We start from the raw sequence: 26,456 nt of genomic DNA, 5'->3' as shown, positions 1-26,456 counted from the left end.
AGCTTGTTCTGTACAGTATAGAACCTTTATAGGAAACAGAAAATGCTAAATTAGGATCTATAGATAATGTACTAGATGAAAAAGTTGTTATCAGAGTAAAGTATAAGAGTTTGAAGGTGATGATAGTGAAATATCTTGGTTTTTCGCCCTGAGGTACTTAAGGAAATGGCCCAAGGCCTTGCCCATGCCAAACACTTAACCACTGTGACTGAGCTCTACCTCCAGCCCACAAAACATCTTGTCTGGCAAATAAAACCTTCAAAATCTTAAAGTGTTTGCTTTGGAAGTATGACCTTTATTAGCTAGCCATTAAAAGCCTCTAGTTTTATTTACTTTTGCAGCATTTCAGAAGCCCTCCTTTGTATAAAACAGAGTATGCATAAACTGTAAGTTGATATTTGAGTTCCAGGTTCTGTTGTTCTAATTCTCTTGATATTCTCTCTACTAACATAAGTTAGCATGCTTGTGTTGTCAGATAGATGCAGTGACCAAGGAAATGTTTAAAAGGAATCATGGAATTATAATGTGGGAAAGGACCCATGATAGGAATACTATCTCACTTTGACAGTAGCTTCCCAGTCACAGCACTGTTTCATTGGCTCTCTGCTATTATTGGTTCCCCATGCCAGTGACTGATCTCAGAAGTGTGTGTGAGTCAGGCAACTTTCTTCCTCTTTGGGTTCTTTATTATTGGAACTTTGATTTTTGCTTGTTTGATATACACCTTCTAATTACTTTTTCTTCTAGTCCTAACTTTACTTTTTTGAGCTGTGCACAGTAAAGTCTCCCTCCCCTTCTGGTTTCAGACTTTGACTAGAAGGACAGCTCTGGGTTCTGTTTAAGGTTTGCCCTTGTCTGGTGCCATAGCTTAGCTTTCCTTTTGTTATTCTCCAGTCAGGGGCAACTTAAAGCGCCTGGAGCATTTTGTTGCAAACTTTGGAGTCAGGAAGACCTTGGTATTTGTTCTGATTCGTTTTTTATTAACTGAATGGAGTGGGGACATACTGAAAGGTGTCTCAGACCTATAATCCCCGTATTGGAAAGATGGAAGCAGAAAGATTGGAAGTTCAGGGTTATCCTTTGCTACATAGTTAAGTTCCAGGTTAACTTGAATTACATTACAGGACTGTGTTTTTAAACAAAAAGCCAATAGGTATTTACGAATACCTGTCCTGAAGAAATAAATGAGAGGATTACGTGGTCATGTGTGAAGTGCTTGGCATGAAAGGTGACTTCTAGTGGTCACTCATTGTTGGCATTCATCTTTTCCTTTCTTTTGTTTTTCTCTAGCTGGAACCTTAAGATCTGCACTAAAAACTAGCAGGGCAATTTGAAAATTCTCAAAAAGTAGTCATTGATATTCTCCGTGATTCCTTCATAGGAGCTTGTTCTAAGTTTCTCCATTTAGTTATTCAGAAATTTGATATTAACATTACAGCTATTTAAGTTTTGATCAGTTTTCCCGTATAATGAATGAGTCACATTAAAAATAAGTATACCAAAGATATGTTTCTTTTCATTGGCCAGGTGGCATTGCTGAGAATCTAGCAGAGAAGTTGATTGGTGTTCTTTTTGAAGTTTGGTTATTAGCTTGCACCCGTTGCTTCCCAACACCTCCTTATTGGAAGACAGCCAAGGAGATGGTGGCTAACTGGAGGCACCACCCTGCAGTGGTGGAGCAGTGGAGCAAGGTCATCTGTGCACTTACTTCCAGGTAGGTCATTTTCTTCCTCATCCTTCTGACCTTGGGGCAGTTCTTCTCTGGTTCTGTGTCTTATGGGGTTCATGGAATGTATTTTGAAAAACCTGGACCCATCATTATTGTACTTTATAGACTTAGCCAATTTAAACGAAAGAAATCAGGGAGATGGCTCATGGTAGAGGCACTTGTCATGTAAGCCTCACAACCTGAGTTTAATCCCCATAACCCGTGTAAAGGTGAAAGAAGAGAACAGATTCCTGATCCCCTCATCATAGTATGTCATGGTGATGGCCAATACTGTGTCTTCTTTTAATAAGTTTTGATGCAAAAGCCTATATGTGCTGATAATAGATATACTAGAAAATGTATAGTGAAAGAAACATCCCATCACTTAAAAATGTTTTTAAATATACAGAACTGTTTTTAAATTTACTCTCTCCATTTAATTCCCTTTTATTAAAAACAGAACAGGGCTGGAAAGATGGCTCAGTAGTTAAGAGAATTGGCTGCTCTTGCAAAGGGCTGGGTTGAATCCCCAACACCCACGTGGCAGACTATAATTGTCTGTAACTCCAGACCCAAGGGATCTAACACCCTCACACAGACATACATGTAGGGAGAACACCAATGCTCATAAAATAAAAAAAAATAAATTACTAAAAACAAAACAAAAATCCAATTTGAGATAGTATTATTGTTACCTGTGTTTTTCATTTGATGACTGATTCGAGTAATTTTAATTACCTGTATTTATTTGTAAATAATTTTTAAGGTTGTATTTTTAGTTAGCTTTATAGTTTACATAGTTTAATAATTTCATATTTTGATAAATATGCTGTTCTGATTTTTTTACTTTAGAAATTTTATTGAAGGAATACTTTATACAGTTTTATGTATATTTTGATGTTTTATTAAGATAAAATCCTTAGATACAGAGTAATTGAGTCAAATGGCTTTGAGAAGTCCTAGTACATGTAGACTATTACTATTAAGTAAATGATTAAGTTGTTGAATTCAGTTAACTTTTATGTTACATCATAAAAATGTGCTATAGTCTAAACATATAAATACTAAATTCTGAACTTTATGTAAAGTTGTGAATGAATTATACCTTAGTTGTATTGAAGGATTTAAAGTGATATCAGTTTTTAAAAAATAATAGAAACTGGTGTGGTAGCATACACATTTAATCCTAGCATTCAGGAGGAAAGAGCCCACAGATCTCTTGAGTTTGAGTCCAGCCTGGTCTCCATATTGAGTTCCTTACCAACCAGAGCTACATAGTAAGACCCTGCCTCAAAACCAACACAAAAACCACAACTCTCCTAACAAAACAACAGGAAAGAAATAATTTATACACTACTTCTATGTTTAATGATGTAATTATATAGGCATAATAGCAAAAATATATAATTTATTATTTGCAAGTAATATAAATAATAAGTTAAATAGTGTGAATATTTCAGATAAAAGTTTAAATCATCTTTTAAAAGCTGGAAATCAGGGCTGGTGAGATGGCTCAGAAGTTAAGAAGACTTACTGCTTTTCCAGAGGACCCAGGTTTGATTCTCAGCACCCACATGGCAGCTCACAACTGTCTATAAATCCAGTTCTAGAGAACCTGACACCAATGCATATAAAATAAAGTTAAATAAATTAAAAGCTGGAAATCCCTTGCAGTTTATCATTTTAAGAAATCAGGGTTTTCATATAGCTTTTTCACTTAGCTGAGGTATCTTTAATCTATTTTCTCATGTATTGGTTGAATGTATGTTTAATCTTGTTAATAATGGACTTGGTAGAAGAACCTGATGGTACAGGACTATAACATTTGTTAATCAGGAAGAAACGGTAGGATCAGAAATTCATGGCCAACTTCTGCAATTTTGTGAGATCTTGTCTCAAAATAAAATATTAAAGTGGGTTGGGATTAAATTAAATTAAAATAGCTCAGTGGTAGAGTGCTTGACTGGAATGTTTGAGCTAGGTTCAATCCTCAATACTATCAAAAGGTATTGTTGTCAAATCTTTAGAGGCTTCACCAAAACAAAATCCTGAAAGTGGTGTGTGGCTTTATTTTCCAGATTGCTCCGCTTTACATATGGTCCTTCATTTCCTCCGTTTAAAGTTCCTGATGAAGATGCCAATCTGATCCCTCCAGAAATGGACAATGAGTGTGTTGCACAAACATGGTTTCGATTTTTGCACATGTTAAGGTATTGTCATGTTGTTTCATGTGTTCTTTACCCAGTAAGTGTCTTAGGGCAAGAGCCACACTGCTTCTTTTGGAATGTGTCATGTGAGTGCTAAGTACAGTCCATTGGATGGAGCTGAACTGAACAGTATACATGTCTGTCTGCATTGTGCATCTCCTGCTCTCCATTCCTGTGTGGTTGGGTTGCCCTCAGCTATTACTGGAACCCTCTCTAGAAACTTGTTTTGTTGCATCTTAGATGATGATGTCTTTCCCAGGACTTTGTCAGACCTTAAGTGACTTCACCATGCCATGTTCCTCTCTGACAGTACTGGTTCATCAGTCTTGATCTCAGTGCCCTCCTCTTGCAGCCTCGTTTAAAATTTCACTGAAAAGTAGACCTTAAGTTTCACAGAAGAGTAAATCTCCCTCCTCTCCTGTGATTTCTTTTTAAAAAATGACATTTATTTATTGTGTGTGTATTGAGATGTGTGTGTGGATGCAGATGCATGTGCCATGGCACATGTGTGAAGCCCCAAAGCCAATCTTGAAACGTTGGTTCTCTTACTTTGCGTGGATCCTGTAGATTGAACTTAAGTTATCATGGTTGCATCATCCAGTGAAGGCAAGTGCTTTAGCCCACAATCATCTCATTGGCTCAATAAAATAAAAATTGTAGATATATCTAGGATTCACTTTTAATTTTTTAAAAAAATACTTTTATTTATGTTTATGTGCGTGTGTATCTCTGTGTATGAGTGTATGCTGTGTATTTGGGTACTCTCAAATGCCAAAAGAAAGCATCATATCCACAGAAATGGAGTAACGGGAGGTTGTGAGTCACAATGCGATGCTGGGAACCAAACTCCAGTCTTCTGGAAGAGCAGTATACAACCTTGACCATTAAGCATCTCTCCAGCCTCTTTTTAAACATTTTGTTTATTTGGTGCTAGGAATTGAACTAGGGTTTGCACATACTAAGTATCTAGTCTACCACCTAGACATATTTCCTTTCTTTTTTTAAATATTTATTTATTCTGTATACAATATTCTGTCTGTGTGTATGCTTGCAGGCCAGAAGAGGGCACCAGACCCCATTACAGATGGTTGTGAGCCACCATGTGGTTGCTGGGAATTGAACTCAGGACCTTTGGAAGAGCAGGCAGTGCTCTTAACCTCTGAGCCGTCTCTCTAGCCCCTTAATGTTATTTATTCTTCTTTAATCAAGAAGATTCATACTTCCCTTTCTCAGTTTTCTTACTTCCCTTGTATGTACACACTATCTCTGGTAGACTGTTTCCCCAGTTTCTCACTCCTCCTGCCTTTCAGGAGTATGTGATTCAGTGGTATGAATGACTATGAACACTGTGTGGCTTCAGTTCTAGCTCTTTTAGGTTACTGGGGTGTTCCTTTTGCTCAGACTTTCAAAAAGAGGTGCAGTAGACCAAATTACTTTTGTTAATTAGGCTAAAGTGGCCGTGGGTTTCTCACAGACCCTTGGATGAACTCCCTTTGGATAACTTTTATGTCTCTAAGTGTGCTGTGGGTGACTATGAGGATTCCTCAGGAGGGGCCACTCTGTCCATTGGCAGATTTCCTGGGAAGAGTGCTGCATGTATTGTGGAATATAACCTGAGTCTTGTTTAGTACCGCAGCTTCACCTTTTTCCTGGGAAACAACACAGTTCCTATTGACTTTACTCATGTTATTCTCACTTGCACTCGATACATCCAAACATGCAGACAGATGTTTATATTAAAATTTTCTTCATGAAATTCTTATTGACTTTAGTTTCCTGTTATTTAGTTCCAAATACCAGAAAAAAAATTCTCTGTTTCTTTTCTTTTCTTTTTCTTCAGAGACAGGGTTTCTCTGTGTAATGGCCCGAGCTGCCCTGGAATTCTTTCTGGAGACCAGACTGGCCTTGAACTCACAGATATCCACCTGCCTCCCACCCCGTGTTGGGATTAAAGGTGTGCACCACCACCATCCAGCAGAAAAAAAGTCTTCTAAAAAGTTAAAACTTTCTTGCTTTACTTTGATTTTCATTCTATGAAGAGAGTAGGTTAAAAAGAACAAGCTGCTCATAATGGCTCACACTTTTAAAACCAGCACTTAGGAGGAAGGAGCAGGAAGGCAGAGGCTGGGCGGCAGACAGAACTGGATCTGTAAGTTCAAGGCCAGCATGGTCTGCTTAGCCAGCGATACACAATGAGACCCTGTCTCAATAAACAAATAAACAAAAGCATTTTATTAAATTCTCAAAGAATTAATAAAAACATTATTAAAAAAATAAATGAACAAAGAAATCCCACAAGCCTATGGAGAAACATTCATGTTTTAGTTCCAAGCTTATCAAATAAAGTCAGTTTCATCTTCACCACACACAGGCATAAATTGTCCTGTTCTTTCTTTTCTTGTTGTTTTGGTTTTTGTTTTTGAGACAGCCTCTCTCTCTATAGTCCTGGTTGTTCTGGAATTAACTTATTGTACAGATCAGGCTGGCTCCAAACTCACAGAGATCTGTGTGTCCCTGTCTCTCAAGTGATGATATTAAAGGTGTGTGCTAGCATGTCTGGGTAATAGTCCTAATTCTTAAATTAGATTACATACATTTTTATTGCTATAGACATTTCTAAGTATGTAATGAATTCTTTCTTCTTTTCTGTAGTAATCCTGTGGATCTGAGTAATCCAGCCATTATAAGCTCAACCCCCAAGTTTCAGGAGCAATTCCTGAGTGTGAGCGGAATGCCACAGGAGCTGAGCCAGTACCCCTGCCTTAAACATCTGCCTCAGATATTCTTTCGTGCCATGCGTGGAATCAGCTGTCTGGTGGATGCATTTTTAGGTGAATTATGTGTATATTTCTTAGATGTTTGAAGAGCTGCGTGTCTACAGTTTAGTGCTGGAAGCTCTCAGGAAAGCCCGAAGAAAGAAGAACAAACTTACTGGCAAATAATGATCTAGGAAAAATTGTTTGCAGTGAATTGTGATAGCTGGAATGCTATTGTCTTTATGTAAATCAAACAAAAATGCCATGGAAAGACAGTAGCTTAGTAGAAAGATGGAGAAAAGACCCAAATAAATGTGCAAAACAGATTACAGATTACAAAACTCATTCCATGAGTTGCCCACAAAAATTATTTAAAATGCTCAATTGACTGTTTTCATTGGTACTCTGTACCTTTTGTGAACCAGTGTTTTAGTTTGTCATAGGTAAGATACACAAATCCTGTATCTTTTTGTGTCTTTTGTGTGTGGTTTTTTTTTCTTTCTTTTTTTTTTTTTTTTTTTTTCCGAGACAGGGTTTCTCTGTAGCTTTGGAGCCTGTCCTGGAACTAGCTCTTGTAGACCAGGCTGACCTCGAACTCACAGAGATCCGCCTGCTTCTGGGATTAAAGGCGTGTGCCACCACCGCCTGGCCCTTTTTGTGTATTTTTAATCTGTTGAAAAAGAGTGATGTTAATAGTTGTTATTTTCTAAAATGGTTGGTATGTGTATATGTTAAATGTATTACACAGTTTAGATGGTTTTTCCTCAGTCATGAAATCTTTGGTTTTGGTGGTAAGTGCATAAAAATATGCACGTATTTTGATAGTGAAAATGTAAAATGCAGTGAGAGGCTCTAGACAGAGTGGACAGAATGGCTGGATGGTTATTGAGATGTGCAGACTTTGGTTGCACGTTAATTCTGTTTAATTTGCTTGTTTGGTTGGTTTTTTGAGACAGGGTTTCTCTAGTAGCCCTGGCTGTCCTGGAACAACCAGGCTGGCCTTGAATTTACAGAGATCAGCCTGCCTCTGCCTCCCTAAGGCTGGGTTTAAAAATGCGTGCTATCACCACTCCAAGATGTGTGTTGTTTTAATTTGCCATTTTTTTAAGTAATAAAATTTATTAAAATTTTTAAAAATAGAAAAAACATAGTTAATAGGCTTGTTCTGATTAGATTGCTGGCACGTAAGAGCCTACGCTCTCCATGTTTGACTCCTAAGGTTGTTTTCACAAGTGTGAAGCAGGCCAGGCATTGTGGTTGCTGTAGTTGTTTCTTTTCTGTCAGGGATCAAGGACCTTCTGTGGGGCGGGTGTCCATTTTGTTGTGTATGTCCTCATGGGCCTTCAAGTATGAGGAACCCAGCAGCCCAGGAGTAAGGAAGGAGAGGGAAGCCTGCTTGTCTTTGTAAGATTTCCTGGGAGATGTATCCAATAGTCACTTATTTCTAAGCTTAAACATGGCTACACCTTATGGTAAGGGAAGCTTAAAACTGTAGCCATTTCTTCTGGCTTCCTTGTTCAACTGAAATAGGATTCTCTTATTCAGAAGAAAAGATATGTGGACCTTGGGAGGCAGATCCATTTTTCTTAAAAGCAAAGGTAAAACCTTTCTTTTATTATTTTTATTTTTTTAAAGGCATTTCTCGACCGAGATCAGACAGCGCTCCCCCAACACCCGTGAATAGATTAAGTATGCCTCAGAGCACTGCTGTGAATACCACATCACCACATAACCGGAGGCACCGGGCTGTGACTGTGAATAAGGCCACCATGAAGACAACCGCGGTAAGAGCGTTCAACATCATTCATTGCTTTATGAAGGTTAACTTTTACAAGTCCTGCCACTTTCTCCAAGTTTTCGTGACTGTGGACACTTACTTGTATTTTTCTGGTAGGTTACTACTGTTCACACCTCGAAAGTCCAGCACCAGGCATCCTCCACTTCTCCTCTGTCAAGTCCAAATCAGACTAGTTCAGAACCCAGGCCGCTGCCTGCCCCTCGGAGACCAAAGGTTAACAGCATCTTAAATCTCTTTGGATCGTGGTTATTCGATGCAGCATTTGTTCACTGCAAACTCCATAATGGAATAAACAGAGACAGCAGCATGACTGGTAAATATGCCCAGAAACATATAGTCATTATTCCCTTTCTGTTTCTTTCTCTTTAGTCTTTCCTACCTGCAAGATTAATATGGCTCTTGAAAAGCATCCTGTTTCTCACCAAGCAATATATTGTGCTTAACCCCTTCCAGCTGAACTAATAGAAACTTGGGAACCTTTCCTATCTGTCTTTTTTTGTATACTTTATGAAGTTTGGCCCTTTGTCTGGTTTTATTAGGGACACTTCAGGTTAACCACTTTTTGTTGAATTAAATTCCTTTTTGTAGGTGACCTGGAAATTCTCTTCATGTCAGCCAGGATAAAAATAGATATTTAAACAAAGATTTTACTCATTGAAATGTATTCTTAGATTTTTCACAGCCATTTAATTATCATTACATGTTAATATCAGGAATTTTCTGTTTTCTTTGTGGTAGTCTCTAACCTCTCAGGTTTTAGTCTAGAGAAAACATAATCTGCTCTGTTATCTTTGTAAGATTTGTAGAGAATTAATAAATCAACTTCAGTATCTTCATTAGATTTACTATAGAATGAAATTGTCTAAATGAAATTGGACGTATTTTGTCATCTTACTATTATGCTAGGAGTGAGTGCCAGATGGATGGTGAGGCCGGGCAGAATGTTGTGAATGGTTATCGTCTGTCTTGCATAGTTGAATAATAATAATGGCTGGCATTTATTGAGCTGCTGTTAGCATGTGCCAGGTCCCATGTTTATACAGAAATGAGTGTATTAGTTGTTTTCTAAAAATATACTTTTCTATAGGGGTTGGAGACAGATTGAGGTAAAAAGATCTCTGATAGTATTATTCTCTAGGGAGGCTGTTGAATTCAGGGATAAAATTAACAGTGTTCATAAGGGTCTCTGTTTTTTCTCAGAAATTCATCTACAGCTAGGTTTATGCCTGTGAATATTCTATAAGTATAATTATTTTGGATGTTCTTATGAATCTTTTAAATAATTTAGAAAGGTTTTAAGTATGAAGATGTTATGAGATGTGAGGCTGCATGAGTGAGTTAGAGATTCTTTTGCTTGTTTTATTTTGTTCAAATTCAGTCACTTTATATTTTACCATTTCCACATTCATGAGCTTGATTAAAATGACGAGTTTACAAAAACCACTTATGGGTATATTTTCATTATTTATGTGCTATATATTTTAAATTTTCTGAACAATGTTTATCAGTTTATATGGTATTGGCCAGTGTGAGTCAGCTTTTTATTTATTTATTTATTTTGGTAAGTTATAGTTCTTACAACATTACCTAGCTGTTGAGTATGGAGCTGTTGGCCTTGCAATCTCTAAATCTAGCATGGCTCAATCTGCTGCTTTCTGGAAGGCTTGTATAATGAGAATCTAGAGCTTTCTGTCTCTGGAGAGTTTGTTACAGCTTGGTTTGCTCACTGCACTAGAAGATAGAACCAGAATTCAAATGACAAGTGAGAAACATCTCACTTTCCCATCATTTTGAACCTTCTTCCTGGTGGAGGAAGGAGAGACGCTCCTCCTGACTATGTCCAGAGATGCTACAGGACATTTGAGGCGTCCAAATAGTTAAAGTGGATTTAGAGTGCTCTTGGGTGCCAGTCTTGAAGTCTTGGATGGGAGGTGGAGGGGTTGGGGTATTGTGTGTTTTCTACGTACTGGCTGTCATCAAGGAATTCTGCCATGCAGTTCACCTTTAACTCAAGTATTTGCTTCTTTGAACTTGTTAGCTTTCAATTTACCCGATGCACTGTGCTTTGTAAAAGTAACATTGAGCTGGGAAGGGTTAATAAACTAAAAATTTTAATGCACGTTATGGGCAGTTCAAAACCTCAATTCTTTGTAGCTATGTAATTTTCTTTGTTCATTGTTTTGCATGATACAAAATCATAATTTTGGACCTGAATGCACAATTTCCTATGTTTTTGAATTAGCTTGTGGTATCATAAAACTTTAAATCTAACCTTTAAAAAGCTAAAAAGCTTCTTAATTTATTGTAAAATTTCACCATCTTTAAAGTATTTTATAATTACTGCCGTCCTTTGATTTGTTTCCATTTATTTCTATTATCTTGCAGCATCTTTTATCCAAATTCTTCTTTCTTATAAATCTTGTAAGTAGGAACCAGAAGCTTCTCCTTAATTGCAGTCATGTTTTTATTTTTTCATAATTCCATTAAAATTTTTGATTGTCATTGTCTATTGTAGTTTTTGCACTTGGGAAGAAAAATATTTTTTCTGTGTTTTGAATGGGGAAGATTGTTGGCAAAAGCAAATTAATCTGCCTGAATCAATCCCATTATTTCTGTATACTAGTCTGGTCATGTCATGAATTCCAGGACTTTGCACTAACTGTGTTTTGGCTTTTATTCTTTTTCTTTTTCTTTCCTTTTCTTTTTTTTAAGCTTTAAGCTTATTTTTATACAGATTTAGTGTTTGATTTGTATGCATTCTGCATGTAGTGTTTTCCAAATGTATTATTGCTGGATAGCTTATTCAGGACTAAAATGGCTCATGGGAAGTTGCATAAAGATTTATGCTTGACTCTGCATCTATTAAGCCTCCTATCATTACAAAACAATTTAAACATTTTATGTAGAGTAATAAAAGATTTCAGAGTGATCTGCGTGCTATGAAATCTTTTGTTAAAAGCAACTTTCGAAGGGCTTCTGTTTTGGTGACAACGAATGACCATGATAATCCTCCTTACCAACCCAGTTTTCTGATTTATCAACCTCAAGTTTGCTGCTGTCTGTGGTTGTTAAAATTCATTCTCATTTGCTTGGTTGGGCAGCTCTCTGGTGTGTGTTTGGAGCTGGGTGGGTGGTGGGAATGCCCTCTCTTCCTCCCTTACTTAGTTCTCATCCTTACTCTGCCGTATTCAGACTGGCATATGGTTGCCCTCTTAACTGCTTTATCCATTTGAGTTAATTGTATAAACTGTAATTGCTACTCTTCTTAATGGTTAAGATCATTCTATAGAAGGAGGAAAAAAACAAAATAAATAATAGAAAGGCAAATTCTGTATATATCTGTATGCAGATGTATACAATTATAATCTGACTAGAAATTCATTGAAAAAATTCTTTTTGTAGAATCTGTTAAGTTGACAATACTATTGTAAATTGTTACCCATTTCAAAGAAGATATCAGAGAGCCCTTTTTAAAAAATAAAGACATAGTTGCTAAACAAAAGCATTATTGGATTCTATTAAAGTAGTTATGTAATGACACCAGTATTTGATCTTTGTGTCCAGGGTCCCATGAGCCTATTTGGCATTTTGACAAAAGTAATAAAATGCTCCTTTTCTCTCCCCAGCCATTGCAACACAAGCTAGCATGGAGTTTCGACGAAAAGGGTCCCAAATGTCCACAGACACCATGGTTTCCAATCCTGTGTTTGATGCAAGTGACTTTCCTGATAACTATGAAGCAGGAAGAGCTGAGGCTTGTGGGACATTATGTAGAATTTTTTGTAGCAAGAAGACTGGAGAAGAGATTCTGCCAGCTTATTTATCCAGGTTTTAGAATTTTTTGTTTATTTTCGCATTTGTATCATTTGATGGTGAAACACTATTGTGGCTTGGTAGGCTAAATCAGTAAGCTATTCTTGGTCTGAATACCTCCCAGTGTCTTTATGTAATTGAAACGTGCTTATTTTTCCATTTTACCCGCCTCATCAGATTTGGTAAAGACTTCTAAGGTTCTATTCTAGAGCTATTATTTATTCTATCATTTATAAATTCTGGAGAGATTTGGAAGTACTACAACAGTTTGTTAATAGATTTTTTTGGCACAACATTAGGTTCTATATACAGTCCAGAAATAAGTCAGCTGTGGATCTTTACTCAAAGGAGTTTAGTGACTATGGTGAATAGGTTCATGCAAAAATAGCAGTGGTTCAGTAGGAACCAGAAGTTGGCAGGAGACATGGATAAATGGTTTTATGTGTTTGGAAGAAACAGAAGCTCATACTTAGCCTAGAGGACTCAGTAAAGAGTTCTGGCATATTATTAGATGTTTGTACTGGATTTAGAAAGGATGGATAGTGTTTAATCTGTTGGGAGGTTGGGTAGGATTATCATTTCCAAATCTCTGGCCTCCACCATCTGTGGATGGTTCTGCCATCAATTTAGCTGCTCAGGCCAGAACCTAGGCATCTTTGGTCTCTGCTTTCTGCCCTGTAGCATTTGACTCCTATTTCTCTCACCATGGCACTTCAGATTTTGTTACTCTTCCTAAATTTATAATTTTGATTCTGTTTTGCTCTTCTCCACTACTTATTCACACAGCTGCTTAAGTAAGATTACAATCAAGTAGAACATTGAGATAGATACCCGTATTGCTAGGTGCTCAGGAAAAATTAGGTAAATTGACTCCCAGCAGAGGAAACCAAGTCTCAAGCATAGGGTGTGTACTGGTCAGAACAGCTTTAATCATGAGCTCTTATCTTTAAATCTGCTTTAAGTCACTGAATAGATTAAAAATGCTAGGGATACTTAACAGAGTCTAAGGTCAAGCAGTACAGCGAGGAATATAAAAAGTAGGGACCAGGGGCTGGAAAGTGTTCAGGGACCAGAGCAACTCTCCTTCTTCCTGTGCTGCTTGTCTCCTAAAACTGCTTCATTTTTCTCTGTAGATCATTTTTCTTATATTGCAGTGTGCTTCTAAGTTCCTAGTTGTCATAGCCTTAGTCTAGAAGACCAGTGGGGTCAGTAAACATCTCTGAAATAATGGAAGATTCTTGGGAAAGATCTGATCAATTAGGTGTCTGTCTCTGCTCTAGCTACATGTAGCTGTGAGAGCTGGAGAGATATCCCAAATTATATCAGTAGCAATAAGAGAGAAAGCTATGAACATGAGATTTCTGTCTAGTCCAGAAGACTGGGTGAGAGGCCATGAGACTAACTCAGGAGGTTTGTGAGAAGACAAATGATGTATTTAAGTTTCAGCCTTGCATTTCAAGGGCTTGTGGGATATTTATCAAGAACTGCATATTAAGTGCCTGTTTTTAGTTGAGTTCTACGCACACAAGGTAGATTGAAATGAGTTGAAAGGCATCAGTGAATGAGAAGATTGTTTCCAAAGCGTTTTGCAGAGGAGAAAGAAGTGTCTAGTGGTAAGAAGAGTATGGCAGTGCGGTTGCTCTTGAAGAGCAGGAACCTAAATGCTTAGTGGCGCAGTTGGGGGTGGTAGGAAAAGGACAATATGTTCAGGTAGATTCCTCAAAGGACTCTTTGCACAATTTTCATGTTATGATGAATGCAGAGTTTAGTGGGCTTCCTCTCTTCCTCTCACTAACCCCTTAGAAGCAATGGAGGAAGGAAAATGGTACAAACTTACCTGTTTCCTGGGATTGTGAATGGAACAACAGTTTATTGCTTTAGAATTCAGTTAATTGATTCCACCAATTAATTGATAAGTACCCAGGCATTTGTTTTGTTATTAGTACCTCATTTGTAGGCACCTGTAATTTGATTTACAAATTTTTTTTAACAGTAATTATTTATTTTTATCGAATATGTTCTTTTGATTTACAAAAATTTAAAACTTTAAAAACGTGTAATAGATACAGATCTTATGATTCTGAATTGTTGAATCCTAGTAGTAGTACCTTTAAAGTCTAAACTAGAGTGAAGAGTGGACAAAGTTTCTTCAGATAACTATGTAGAAAATAATAATTCTGGAAATATTTGATCAACAGCTTGTTTAAAATTTTTTTCTTGCTTTCCTAGATTTTACATGCTTTTAATTCAAGGTTTGCAGATAAATGATTATGTGTGCCATCCTGTCTTGGCCAGCGTTATTCTAAACTCCCCTCCTTTGTTCTGCTGTGACTTGAAAGGGATTGATGTTGTGGTTCCTTACTTTATTTCAGCTCTTGAAACCATTTTGCCTGACAGGTAAGCTGTCATTTTTTACCACTGTGTCAGTATCTAGTTTGGCACTTCTCGTGTTTACTAGTTTACACTGTTTAGTTGTTCTCACAGTCCAGTGAGACCCAGGCTACATTAAATTGAGTAAAGAGCATCTCAATTCCTGATGCCTTCAGTCTGATATGTCCACGGGCTTACTGGATTTTTTTTGGCTTGGTCTAGATGGGTCAGAAAAAACCCAGCCTGAGATCCTACAGTTAAAATGTAGGCCTTATGGTTTCAGTCAAACTCTAGCTTTATTCAGTAATAGTGTAACATAGATGTTCTCATACATACAAGTAATAGTGTAATGTAGATGTTCTCATAAATACAATGATTGGGTTGTAGAAAAAATGGTATAGTAAATATTTGGCAGTAGGTAAAAATGCTCTTTAGCTGAAACATACTAATAACTTTTTATTTTTTGGCAGAGAACTCTCAAAATTCAAAAGCTATGTAAATCCAACAGAATTGAGAAGATCCTCCATTAATATCCTGCTTTCTTTGTTGCCCCTCCCTCATCATTTTGGCACAGTCAGATCTGAGGTAATGTTTCTTTAAATATTCCACCCACCTCCTTTTTTTTTTCTTCATGATGCAAGGTCTTGCTATATAGCTCAGTTTGGTTGCAAACTTGAAACCCTTCTGTCTCAACATCCTGCCAACCATTATTAACATTTTTTTTTATCCTATATTCTGTTTTTGTATGCTAATTGAAGTCAAATTGCACTTCTAACAAAATGGAACTGGAGCTTTAGAAAAGTGACTTTGTAGTCCTGCATGCTCATACTGGTCTTTAATCCCTGCATTTGTAGGCAGAGGCAGATGGAGCTTTGTGAGTTTGAGGCCAACCAGGGTTATACAGTGAGATCCTGTCTCAACAGTAGATAAATAAACATTTTAAAATACATGTTTCTAATGGATAAATGCATATTTCTAATAGATTAATGAGGTTTTTCTCATTTAGGTATTTCTATTAAAAAGTGCTAATATGCCTTGACTTACTAGTCATGTGTTTATAGGCTAATGACATCTGATTACATGTGTCGAATGGAGCTGGGATTAGCCTGGAGTTCTGGATAATTAGCCTATTCACCTTCTCTCTCCTCTTGCTGTTTCTAAATGGGCATCATGTACAATAAGTAATGTGAAATATTTGGTTTTGTTTTTCTCCAGGTGGTCCTAGAAGGGAAGTTTAGTAATGATGACAGCTCTTCTTATGATAAACCAATAACTTTTCTGTCCCTGAAGTTGAGACTTGTGAATATACTAATAGGTGCCTTGCAAACGGAAACGGACCCTAACAACACCCAAATGATACTAGGTTTGTGTTCAGATAGTTTTTTGTTTGTTTGTTTGCTTGTTTTATTCTATTTTTGGTACGTGGAACCCTGGTACAAGTGACCACAGGTATGCTGGGGAGACAGGTGAGAGAAGCTTAAGCCTGATACAGCTCTTATTATTCTGAATCAGAAGGGATCTGGCAAGATAGCTCAGTGCTTAAAGATGCTTGCCACCAAGTCTCACAGACCCGAGTTTGATCTCCAGGTTCCACATGGTGAAAGGAGAACCTAGTTCTTTTTAGCTGTTCTTTGACCTCTGCACCGTACCATGGTATGCACATAGCCCTTCTTTCCCCAAACAGATAAGTAAGTAAATAACTAAATGTAGTAAACAATTAAAAAAAGATTTAAGGAGATGAGATGAGGGACAGAAAGCATTTAGTTGTCTTGTTTATGCTCCCCCTCTTCTTTGTCCTAACTTCCTTCCCTCTCTTTCTTTTTTCCTTTCAGTAGTTGAGGTGAGTACTTAGGAAGTCTGGTATGCTAGACAGTGAGAAGGTAAACTTGTTTAATTTGACAAGGAGCTGAAGGAACAAGTGATAACACATTCTCACATTACTGTAGACATGGCTGTAGAAACATAAAAAAGCCAAGGAACAAAGCTGAAAGCAAGAGAAGTAGGCTATGGGAATTCTGTACTTGGGAAGTGCATGTGAATGTTACATGTTAGAAAGATATTTTAAACCAGAAAGAGAGAGGAAACAAAATAATGTTCACATGGATGGCATTGTCAGAAATAAAAGAATGTAAAGAGTTTAGTCCCTTGTGCTTTGGAGTTGGTCAGAAAATGGCTCATTGGGCTAAAAGTGCTTGCCTTACAAAACTAATAACCTGAGTTTCATTCCTGGATCCTACCTTGGAAAGAGAGAATTGATTCCTGAAAGTTGTCATCTAACATCTACATACACTGTCGTTGCATGAGTTCTATTTGGTCTTTTTAATAAAAACCCAGAGCCAGATATCGGGGCAAATGCTGAAAGATCAGAGAAAGGAGCGAGCCACAGCCAGTTCTTTCCTTGCTAACTCCTGGCCCAAAAAAGAGGCCAACCTCATATCTCCTCCCGCCTTATATGTCTCTCATTTTCTATCTGTCCGTACAGACCTCCAGACCTCTATGGTTAACTAGTGGCTAGCTCTGCCCTCTGACCTTCAGGCAAGCTTTTTCTTTTTTCTTTTTGGTTTTTCGAGACAGGGTTTCCCTGTAGTTTCTAGAGCCTGTCCTAGAGCTAGCTCTTGTAGACCAGGCTGGCCTCGAACTCAGAGATCCGCCTGCCTCTGCCTCCCAAGTGCTGGGATTAAAGGCGTGCGCCACCACCGCCCGGCCCAGGCAAGCTTTGTTAGACTACAAACAAGATATCATCACATACTGTGGCATGCATATGTGTGCAACCCCCTTCCCCAAATAAAAAATAAAATCTTGGCAGGCATATCAGAATTTTGGGATTTATAAAGCATTATTTTTTAAAACAATATATTTATTCATAATCGTCAGAGAATTTCAGGAATACTTTACCAAAATTTCTCCTTTTTTCTTTTCTTTTTTTAGAGGGAAGGGAGGAGACACAGGGTCTTGTATAGCCCAAGTGACTTCAGCTCATAGCAGCCTTCCTTCCTGCCTCAGGCTTCCGAATGCTAGGGTTATTCTTTTTATTCTGACTGAGCCATTGTAACTGTAATTGTATGTCATGTAAACTGCTTTGTTTTGCTATTGCAGGAGCAATGCTAAATATTGTTCAGGATTCTGCACTTTTAGAAGCCATTGGTTGTCAAATGGAGATGGTAAGTAGCTTATATAATCTGTCATAGAAAAATCTGCTTCTGATTTTATATACACCATTGTCAGTAGTGCTGGAATTGAACCTAGGGTATGCTTGTATGTGTGTGTGCTTATATGTTTGAGTGTATGTATGTGTATATGTGAAAATGGGATATGGGTGGGTGTGAGCATGGAGGATGTCAGGTATTCTGCACAATTGCCCCTTTCCCTTGAGAGAGTGTCTTTTGATGACCATGAAGCTAAACTGGCCGCCACCAAGCCCAGTGATGCTCTTGTTTCCACACTTCCCAGTGCTGTCATTATAGGCATGTGGGTGGCTGTGACCAACTTTTTACATAGGTGCTGGAGATTTGACCTGAGGTTTTCATGCTTCTGTAGCAAGTGTTCTTACCCACTTACTCCCTTGCCCTTCCCTCCCTCTGGTATTTTTTTTAAAGTAGGTTTTGTGGATCAAACTCATGTCCTCTTGCTTGAGTGGTAAACACGTTGTTGACTGAGATCGTCTCCCAGCCCCATATTGTATTTGAAGATTATATTCCTGTTCTGAGGTTTTGCTCCAGAGTCACTTAAAGTATTTTCCTTAATGACTCAAGAGTCATTAGCTAGTCAACTGTAGCATATGTAAAGTGTTCTGAGGTGGCCCTTTGAAGAACAGCATGGGGGACCCCAGTGTGGATACCTGTAGCTATCAAACCCTGTTTACCCTTTTAACAGAATCAGAGCAATAATACTACAGTGATTCTAATCCCTTGTCTGTTTATCTATATATCACCTTGTGCTAGTTAACTTGTTATATTTGCATTACTGGGTATGTACCCAGGGCCTTATGCATATGACGCAAGTGCAGTAGTCTTGAACCATAGCCCCAACTCTTAACAATTTTGTTTGTTTTGGTTTTTCAAGATCTAGAGATCTGCCTGCCTCTGCTTCCCAAGTGCTGGGTTTCAAAGCATTTGCCATCAATACCTGGCTCTAACAAAGTTTTAATATTAAAAAACCTTCTTTTTATACATGTGAACTGTTCATTTTGGCTCATTTTTGTTTGACTAGGGAGGTGGAGAAAACAACCTGAAGAGTCACAGTCGCACCAACAGTGGCATTAGTTCAGCAAGTGGAGGAAGCACAGAACCTACAACGCCTGACAGTGAGAGACCCGCCCAAGCTCTCCTAAGGGATTACGGTAAGCTGTGTTTAAGTGGTCTGTTAGCATTTACACGTAAGCAAAACTAAAACTTTTCAAGAATCTAAAACAAAAATAAAAATTTTATGTACTTAGGTATAATTGACAGAAGATGTTTCTTTAAAAAAACTAAGGAAAAAGTATTTTTATGACTTCTTGTAGCTCGTTTTGGAGTTTTTTAGCTCTTCAGATGTTTATGATGAGAGTTCAGGAGGTGTTTGGGTTTTGTACTAGGCGCTGATGGTACAGGCTCACATAAGATGTGGGCCTTGCCTCAGAGCTCTCAGAATAATGGCAGAGATGGATGGTGAGCCCATAATTTCAGTTGAGAGAAGTGATGGAGGTTGTATTAGAGGAGACCTAGAGAGGTGTGTGTCTCCGTGTTAAAACTTACCTAGCGGGCTGGAGAGATGACTCAGCGGTTAAGAGCATTACTTGTTCTTCCAAAGGTCCTGAGTTCAATTCCCAGCAACCACATGGTGGCTCACAACCATCTGTAATAAGATCTGCTGCCCTCTTCTGGCCTGCAAGCAGACACACAGACAGAATATTGTATACATAATAAACAAATAAATATCTTTTAAAAAAACTTACCTAGCTATTCTGTCTCGTTAGGTTTTTCAGTTACAAGAATAAAGAGTCATTTTCTGCCCTGCTAAATAAAACACTTGCCAGGAAAACATCCTATTCAGTGATGTCGTTTATACTGAGTAGTTATTTTATGGACTTAGTGTGAGCACTTTATGTTTATGTACAAATGCTGATAGTGATTGAATTGTTGTTTATTCCTTGAGATTAGAATACCTAATTCCCTAGATGTGAGCTTTTAATCATCTGGAGAGTCCATGAGCCATGTGTATGGGACATGCTTTCATAATTGAATTTATGACACGTTTGCATGTCAAATACATAGTCATTATGTGGATAGTCAGTACATTTAAATGGCTACCCCTTATGTAGATTTAGGTATTCTCCAGGTTGAACTGTTTCTTATACTTTCTAAGACATTTTAAAATGAAGGATAATTTTGCGTTACTGCATGTGTTGTATATAAGTGTTTGAACTGATTGTTTGTTCCAGCATTTTCAGCTGGTGTTAGTGAGCTCTGCTTGTTATGTCATATCTTTTACTAAAAAAAAAATCCAGATTTGTGTTAGTGTCGCATGACTGTCTCTCTTTAATGATCATTCCTTTTTCTGTTGTCACTGCCCTCTTTCTGATAGGATCCACAGGTATAATGCCCCTAAAGCTTCCTTTTTAATTACAATTTAATTTATCCTAGTTTAATTTCTTGGAATTCACTCTTTAATGAGTAATAGTTACTTTAAATTAAAATTGAAGTCCAAGTTAAAACAGTGACTTGGTTATTTAACTTTTTAAAGGTATTAAAATAGTGGTAAAGAGCTGAATGTAAATATGGGTTTGAAGAGGCATTGCATGTGGTTTTACTGGTTTAAGCCCTGTCATTGTAGGAGATGCTTTAAGGTAATTCCTAGCATCTGAGGAGGCTATCAGTTGAATTCTTGCCTCTGTAAAATTCTAAGGAAATATTTGGTTGCCTTTTCATTGTTCTTTTTGAAAATTAAATTCTACAAGTTATTTAAAAATTTAAGACACTATTTTTCCTTATAAGGATGGTACTGAAATTGCCAAGTCCATAGTGTTCTTTGTCAGAGTGTGGACTGGGAGCTAGAAGCTGGCCCAGCCCCATATGTGCCTCGTACACCATCAGTCAGGCCTGGTGCTCAGTCCTGTGGGTGGGGAGCATAGCTCTGTGTGGGTGCCCATTGTGCTCACTGTGGCTGCTGTGGTCTGTGCCTAGTGGAATGCTGTGCTTCTGTTACTAATGCTTAGTTGTTTTCCCTCCCTGTGGATGTGGCATTGGGTTATATCCTAGCTCTTAATACAGATTCAGCTGCTGGGCTCCTGATTCGCAGCATTCATCTCGTCACCCAAAGACTCAACTCCCAGTGGCGGCAAGACATGAGCATATCCCTGGCTGCTCTGGAGCTCCTCTCTGGCCTGGCAAAGGTGAGAACAGTCCCTTATTTCAGTCCAGCACACTTGCATCATGCCTTTTTTTTTCTGTATTTTGACACCCACCCCTTTGTGTAGGTATTTTAGGGTTGTCAGTACATGTGCGTATTTTACATCCAGAGTATACAAAATCGAACCTCCAAGTAAATTTTGCAAAATGAAAAATAGGTGCAAAGGATATGAATATTTCTGTTAAGGTATAGAAAACATTTTAATACTGGTGACTATTTGCACATAATAGTATATTTATTGCTTTTATAAAGAACATTTATCATAAAATATTTCTGTGATTACTATTTTCTGTTATCAGTATTAAGTATTAACTATATTCAATTTTCTCTCAGTTATTTCAGTTTTGTGGAACCTTAGAAATGGGGTTCACTTGCTCTTAAGCCTCAGTCTCTCATTCTTGCTCTCTCCATGAAATTCATGTAACATAAAACTAGCCATTTTAAAGCAAGTGATTCAGTCCTGTCAGTACATTTGCATTGTACTGACATTTCTAAGTGTTTTTGTCACCCCAGAGGGAAATCCCTAAGCCCCAAAGCAGTTGCTTTCTTGTTCGCTTCCCCAGCCACCACCTCCGACAGCCATTTGTCTTCATTTTGCTTCTTTGGCTCTACCTAATCCGGACCATTCATAGAAAGGGATCAGTAGGAAAATCATGTATGTATGTCATTTCAGGAGTGCCTGTTTTTCTCACTTGAGAAGTAATTTTTTGGCCTTTTTTTTATGATTGCACAGCACCATGCTGAATGTAATTATTACTGTTTGTTTGCCTGCTCATCAACTGAGAAGTATTTAGACTGTTTCCGTCTTTAGACTTTACTAGTAGAGCTGCTGTGGATGTATGGGAACATGTATTTGTTTGGAATATCAGTTTTCAGTTCAATAAGGAGTGAAATTCTTAGGGTTGTGGAAATTCTGTTTAACTTTTGAAGAACTGCAAATAGTTTTCCACAGCTCCTGAGTCCTTTTCATTTTCCAGCAACATGCAAGGGTTCCAATTTTTCCACATCCTCACTAGAATCTGAGTATTTTTATTATTGAAATGGAAAAGATTATTTTTCAAATACCACTTGGTGTTGTGAGGAGGATCAGATGAGATGAAAGTATAAAATATATTGTGGTCATGTAGTGATACTCATCACAGAGTGGTAGCGTCTGAGATGAAGTCTAGACCTTTAAAGTTGTCTTACAAATTTTGAGAGACAAAATAGACAAGAAAACTTAGTATATTCTCAACATTACTTGGAATTTAACTGAGAAATCCCCAAATGAATAGATATATGTGAAGCAGTTGCTGATTTAAACATTAGGATAGCCGTTCATGAGAAATGGTGGACCTCACAGAGATCAAGGTGCTGCTCCCTATGACTTGTGGTCTACTTTCAGTTCAAGATGTGTTTAGCTTGTATGGAGCTCTGTTCTGGACCTGTGTCATCATATATAATGGGTTAATACTACCTGATTCCATAACTCTCTGTAAAGATACAGTTGATTAAAACAGTCTTGTGTTAGAACAGGATTGAATGAATAGATTAGTGGTCTATAATTGAGACTTCATGACCACACTCATGTGGCTGTCTGGTTTTTAACAAAGGTGCAAAAAGATAACTCTAAGGAGAAAGGTTAGTCTTTTTGACCAGTGCTAAAGGTAGAAAACTTGGTTTCATACCTGTTTTGTATATGGTAGGTACAAAAATCAGCTAAAAATGGATTGTAGACTGAAATGTAAAAATGTATTAGTTACTTGTCTCATGCTGTGACAAAATCCCTGACAAAAGCAACTTAAGGATGGAAGGGTTTATTTTGGCTCACAGTGCAAGGGTACAGTCCATTATGGCGGGGATGTCAAGGTGGCAGGAGCTTGAAGCAGCTAGTCACGTTGAGTCTGCAGTCAGGAAGAAGAGAGCAGATGAATGCTTGTGCTCAGCTGGCTTCCTCCTTTTTATGCAGTCCAGGACCCAAACCCAGGGAATAGTGCCACTCTCCTTTAAGGTGAGTTTTCCTACCTCAATATCATTAGTTGTTAGGGAAATGAAATACTATTACATACTCAGTAGGATGGCTAAAATTGAGGACTAAGAGAATAGCTTAGGCTAAGAGTGCTTGCTATGCAAGCATGAGGACCTAAATTCATGTCCCCAGCACCTGTTTAAAAAGCTTGAAATGACCACATGGACCTCAGGTAGAGATAGAAAGATCCCAGGAGTTTTCTAGCCTGTCAGCATAGCTGAAACAGGAAACTTTAGGTTGTGTGAGAGACTCCTTCTCAAGGGAATAATGTAGAAAGTGATAGAGCTGTTGGTCGAGACCCCTTTGGGGGTTGAATGACCTTTTACAGGGGTTTTTTAAGACCATTGGAAAACACAGATATTTACATTACTATTTATAACCGTATCAAAATTAGTTATGAGGTAGTAGCAAAAATAATCTTATGGTTGAGGGTTACCACCACATGAGAAACTGTATTAAAGGGTTTCAGCATTAGGAAGGTTGAGAACCACTGTGATAGGAAAGGCACCCAGCAGTTCTCCTGTGGCCTCTTCATACACAAGAAAGAAAGAAAGAGAAAAAGAAAGAAAAGGAAGGAATGAAGAAAGGAAGGAAGGAAGGAAGGAAGGAAGGAAGGAAGGAAGGAAGGAAGGAAGGAAGGAAGGTAAATTTAAAGATTGACCATACCAAATGTTGATGAGGATATAAGGAAACTGTTAATGAGAATGTTAATTGTAATAACCATTTTGGAAAAGTTTGGTAGATCCTTAAAAATTTAATAAAACATGTATCTTATGACTCTTATTCCAGTCCCAGTATATAAGAGAACATACATCCAGTCAATGACATTGATCATTGATGTTCATAGCAACTATATTTGTAATATCCATGGGATGGAAGTAGCCTAGATGTCTATTAACAGGTTACTGGGTAGACAAATAGTGCTGTATTCATACACTGGAATATACTCCATAAAAAGAAGCATTTCAAAAAGTAGATATATCTGGAATTAATTATGTTAAATACCTTTCCCCAAAGTAGATACTGTAGTCTGATCTATTATAATAACAGATAAGCAGTTCCTCACAGAAGAGGAATGGGAGAAAGCTTACAGAGGTGCATGAGGACATTTGGGGGTGATGTTTATATTCATTTTCTGATTATAGTGATGGTTTTTTTAAGTTACATATTTTGAATGTGTAGCTTACTGTAATTCATAATTGAACTGCTAAGCTGTTTCTCTAGACTTGGAGAGCAAAAACCATCACTATGAGGTTGGATTAGGGACTTTAAAAACACACACATATTCCATTGCTGGCCATTCCTACACATTTTACGATACGTGTAAGTGCACCCAAGAGCTTTGAGTTTTAAGGTGTAAACAAACAACCATGTTAAAGTACTGTCTTGGGGTTTGAGAATGTCACTTTTTTATAGTATATCTGTAATATTCTGTTCCTGTATATAAATAATATTTTAAAACAAGGCCTCTTGTGTATCACATTATCAGATAGGCTCAGTTGCAGGGCAAATGCTTGGTATAGTGGCTCCTGACTAACTGATTTTGTTCCTTAAATGGGCATGCTTAGGTGAAGGTGATGGTTGACTTGGGAGACCGGAAGCGTGCCATCAGTTCTGTGTGCAGTTATATTGTATACCAGTGCAGTCGGCCAGCTCCTCTTCACTCCCGGGACCTGCACTCCATGATAGTGGCAGCATTTCAGTGTCTCTGTGTCTGGCTGACAGAGCACCCTGATATGCTGGATGAAAAGGTGAGCTTATTCAGTCTTGAAACACCAAGTAGGAATAAAACTGTTGAGAAAATACCTTTTAAAAGAGAATATCTGAATTTAAATACAGTGTCATATATTTTGAATGTACTTGTTTGATTTCAGTAGGACACTTATCTTTTGAGCATAACTTATAAACTGTCATCATGCTTAGATTTGTTTCCAATAATCCCACAGAAAAATTCTTTATGAAAGAGATCTTGCCTAATTTTTCTTTTATAAAAATGATATTCTCATTAATTCTAGTAAAAATTCAAACTGTATTTTCAACATACCATCTTCTTTTACCAAGACCTACCCTCACTTCCCTATCTACCCAATTTTGAGATTTTTTTTCCTCATCTATTGAGTTCAGTTTGTGTTTCCTAGCTACTATTGGTAATGGGTCTGCCCTGGAGTGTGGTCAGCCTACCACTGATCCTGTCATTGAAGAAAGTTGATTCTGTCTCTCCTAGCAGCTATCATATATGATCACATATGCCTATAGTTCCCCAGCTAGTGATAATATTTTTTTGCCTATTTCTACCATCTTTGTGCTGAAATTTTGGTTGAGCAAACTCAAGCCTTTTGTATGCTTTCACAGTCGCTATGGGCTCATATATCCAACTGCTGTATCTGGAAAAGTACTTTTTTTTGATAGGATGGAAGACTGGAGATAGCTACTAAAGCTATTTGTTTTCCTATTATTAAAGACGAACACTTAATTGTGAATCTACAAAGCTAGGGCATAGTTTGGCTGTACAAGTTACTTTTATTGAAACATCATATTTCTCACAGATTTCTGCAATTTTAAATGGGTACAAATATCTAGTCTTTTTTTCCCCACTGTACCTTAGAGAGAAGCAGGCATAATAAGCTCAGTGACATGAGAGCTTCCCAAGATCACTGATATTTAGAAAGGAAGAGATCTTTGTAAGTAATTTTGTTGATAAAATCTGAGTTATTTTCATCATGGCTTTCAAAAGTTATGATATAAAAAATGACTAGACTTGTAGCCAAGTTTAATACAATGCTTGCTTAGCATTTTTGAAGCACTCAGCTTGATCCCTAGCACTACATTAACCAGCTGTGATGGTGCCTATTTGTAATTCCAGGTACTTGGCAGGTAGAAGAAGGATCAGAAGGTCAAGTTCATCCCTGGCTACATAATGAGTTAGAGGCCAGCCTGGGCTACGTGAAACTCTGTTATACAAAACAGTTTTAAATAGAAATTATTTTAAAATGTTAGTCATTGATGTTGGGGATGATAGCAACTGCCTGTAATCCTAGCACTTAAGCAGCAGAGGCAGAGGGTCCTGGGTTTAGGGTCAGCTTGGGCTACATAGTGAGTTTGAGGCCAGCCTGAACTCCATAGTGAGATCCTGCCTCAAAAAATGAATAATTAACCTCTTTGGTATATTTACCATCTGGGTTTGGCAGAATTTTCTTCGGAATCAATTTTACTCATTCCATGACAATTTTGTGAGCTCTGTAACTTATAAAATTAAAACCTATCTTTAGTCTTCTTCTGAACATATAAATTTAGTTCTTTTAAGAGAAACTTAATGGAAGTATAAATTTATTTTATAATGATGCAAATATATCTGTTAAAGAGCATTAGCAACTGGAACGTTATCCCTAAAACATTACCATTGTTATGG

The 26,456-nt window shown here is 37.6% G+C and overlaps 1 protein-coding gene across 4 annotated transcripts in view; it reads left to right on the top strand.

Moving 5' to 3' along the window:
- Positions 1-26,456, top strand: part of Ralgapb (Ral GTPase activating protein non-catalytic subunit beta) — an 83,182-nt gene that overhangs the window by 22,517 nt on the left and 34,209 nt on the right. For 3 of the 4 annotated variants that reach the window (XM_038329722.2, XM_038329723.2, XM_038329725.2), the window contains 13 exons: positions 1,528-1,714; positions 3,787-3,918; positions 6,568-6,746; positions 8,307-8,455; positions 8,566-8,782; positions 12,096-12,297; positions 14,512-14,679; positions 15,123-15,237; positions 15,868-16,015; positions 17,749-17,813; positions 18,862-18,991; positions 20,889-21,022; positions 24,616-24,798. In XM_038329722.2, coding sequence (XP_038185650.1) covers positions 1,528-1,714; positions 3,787-3,918; positions 6,568-6,746; positions 8,307-8,455; positions 8,566-8,782; positions 12,096-12,297; positions 14,512-14,679; positions 15,123-15,237; positions 15,868-16,015; positions 17,749-17,813; positions 18,862-18,991; positions 20,889-21,022; positions 24,616-24,798 — 2,009 coding nt within the window. The remainder of the gene's footprint in view (positions 1-1,527; positions 1,715-3,786; positions 3,919-6,567; positions 6,747-8,306; positions 8,456-8,565; positions 8,783-12,095; positions 12,298-14,511; positions 14,680-15,122; positions 15,238-15,867; positions 16,016-17,748; positions 17,814-18,861; positions 18,992-20,888; positions 21,023-24,615; positions 24,799-26,456) is intronic. The other variant, XM_038329724.2, reaches the window with a different exon arrangement.

This window comes from Arvicola amphibius, chromosome 5 (genome assembly GCF_903992535.2).
Source record: "Arvicola amphibius chromosome 5, mArvAmp1.2, whole genome shotgun sequence".
In the NCBI taxonomy this organism is placed as follows: domain Eukaryota; kingdom Metazoa; phylum Chordata; class Mammalia; order Rodentia; family Cricetidae; genus Arvicola; species Arvicola amphibius.
The sequence above is the reverse complement of the archived record's forward strand: the minus strand, read 5'-3'. Positions and strand labels throughout refer to the sequence as shown.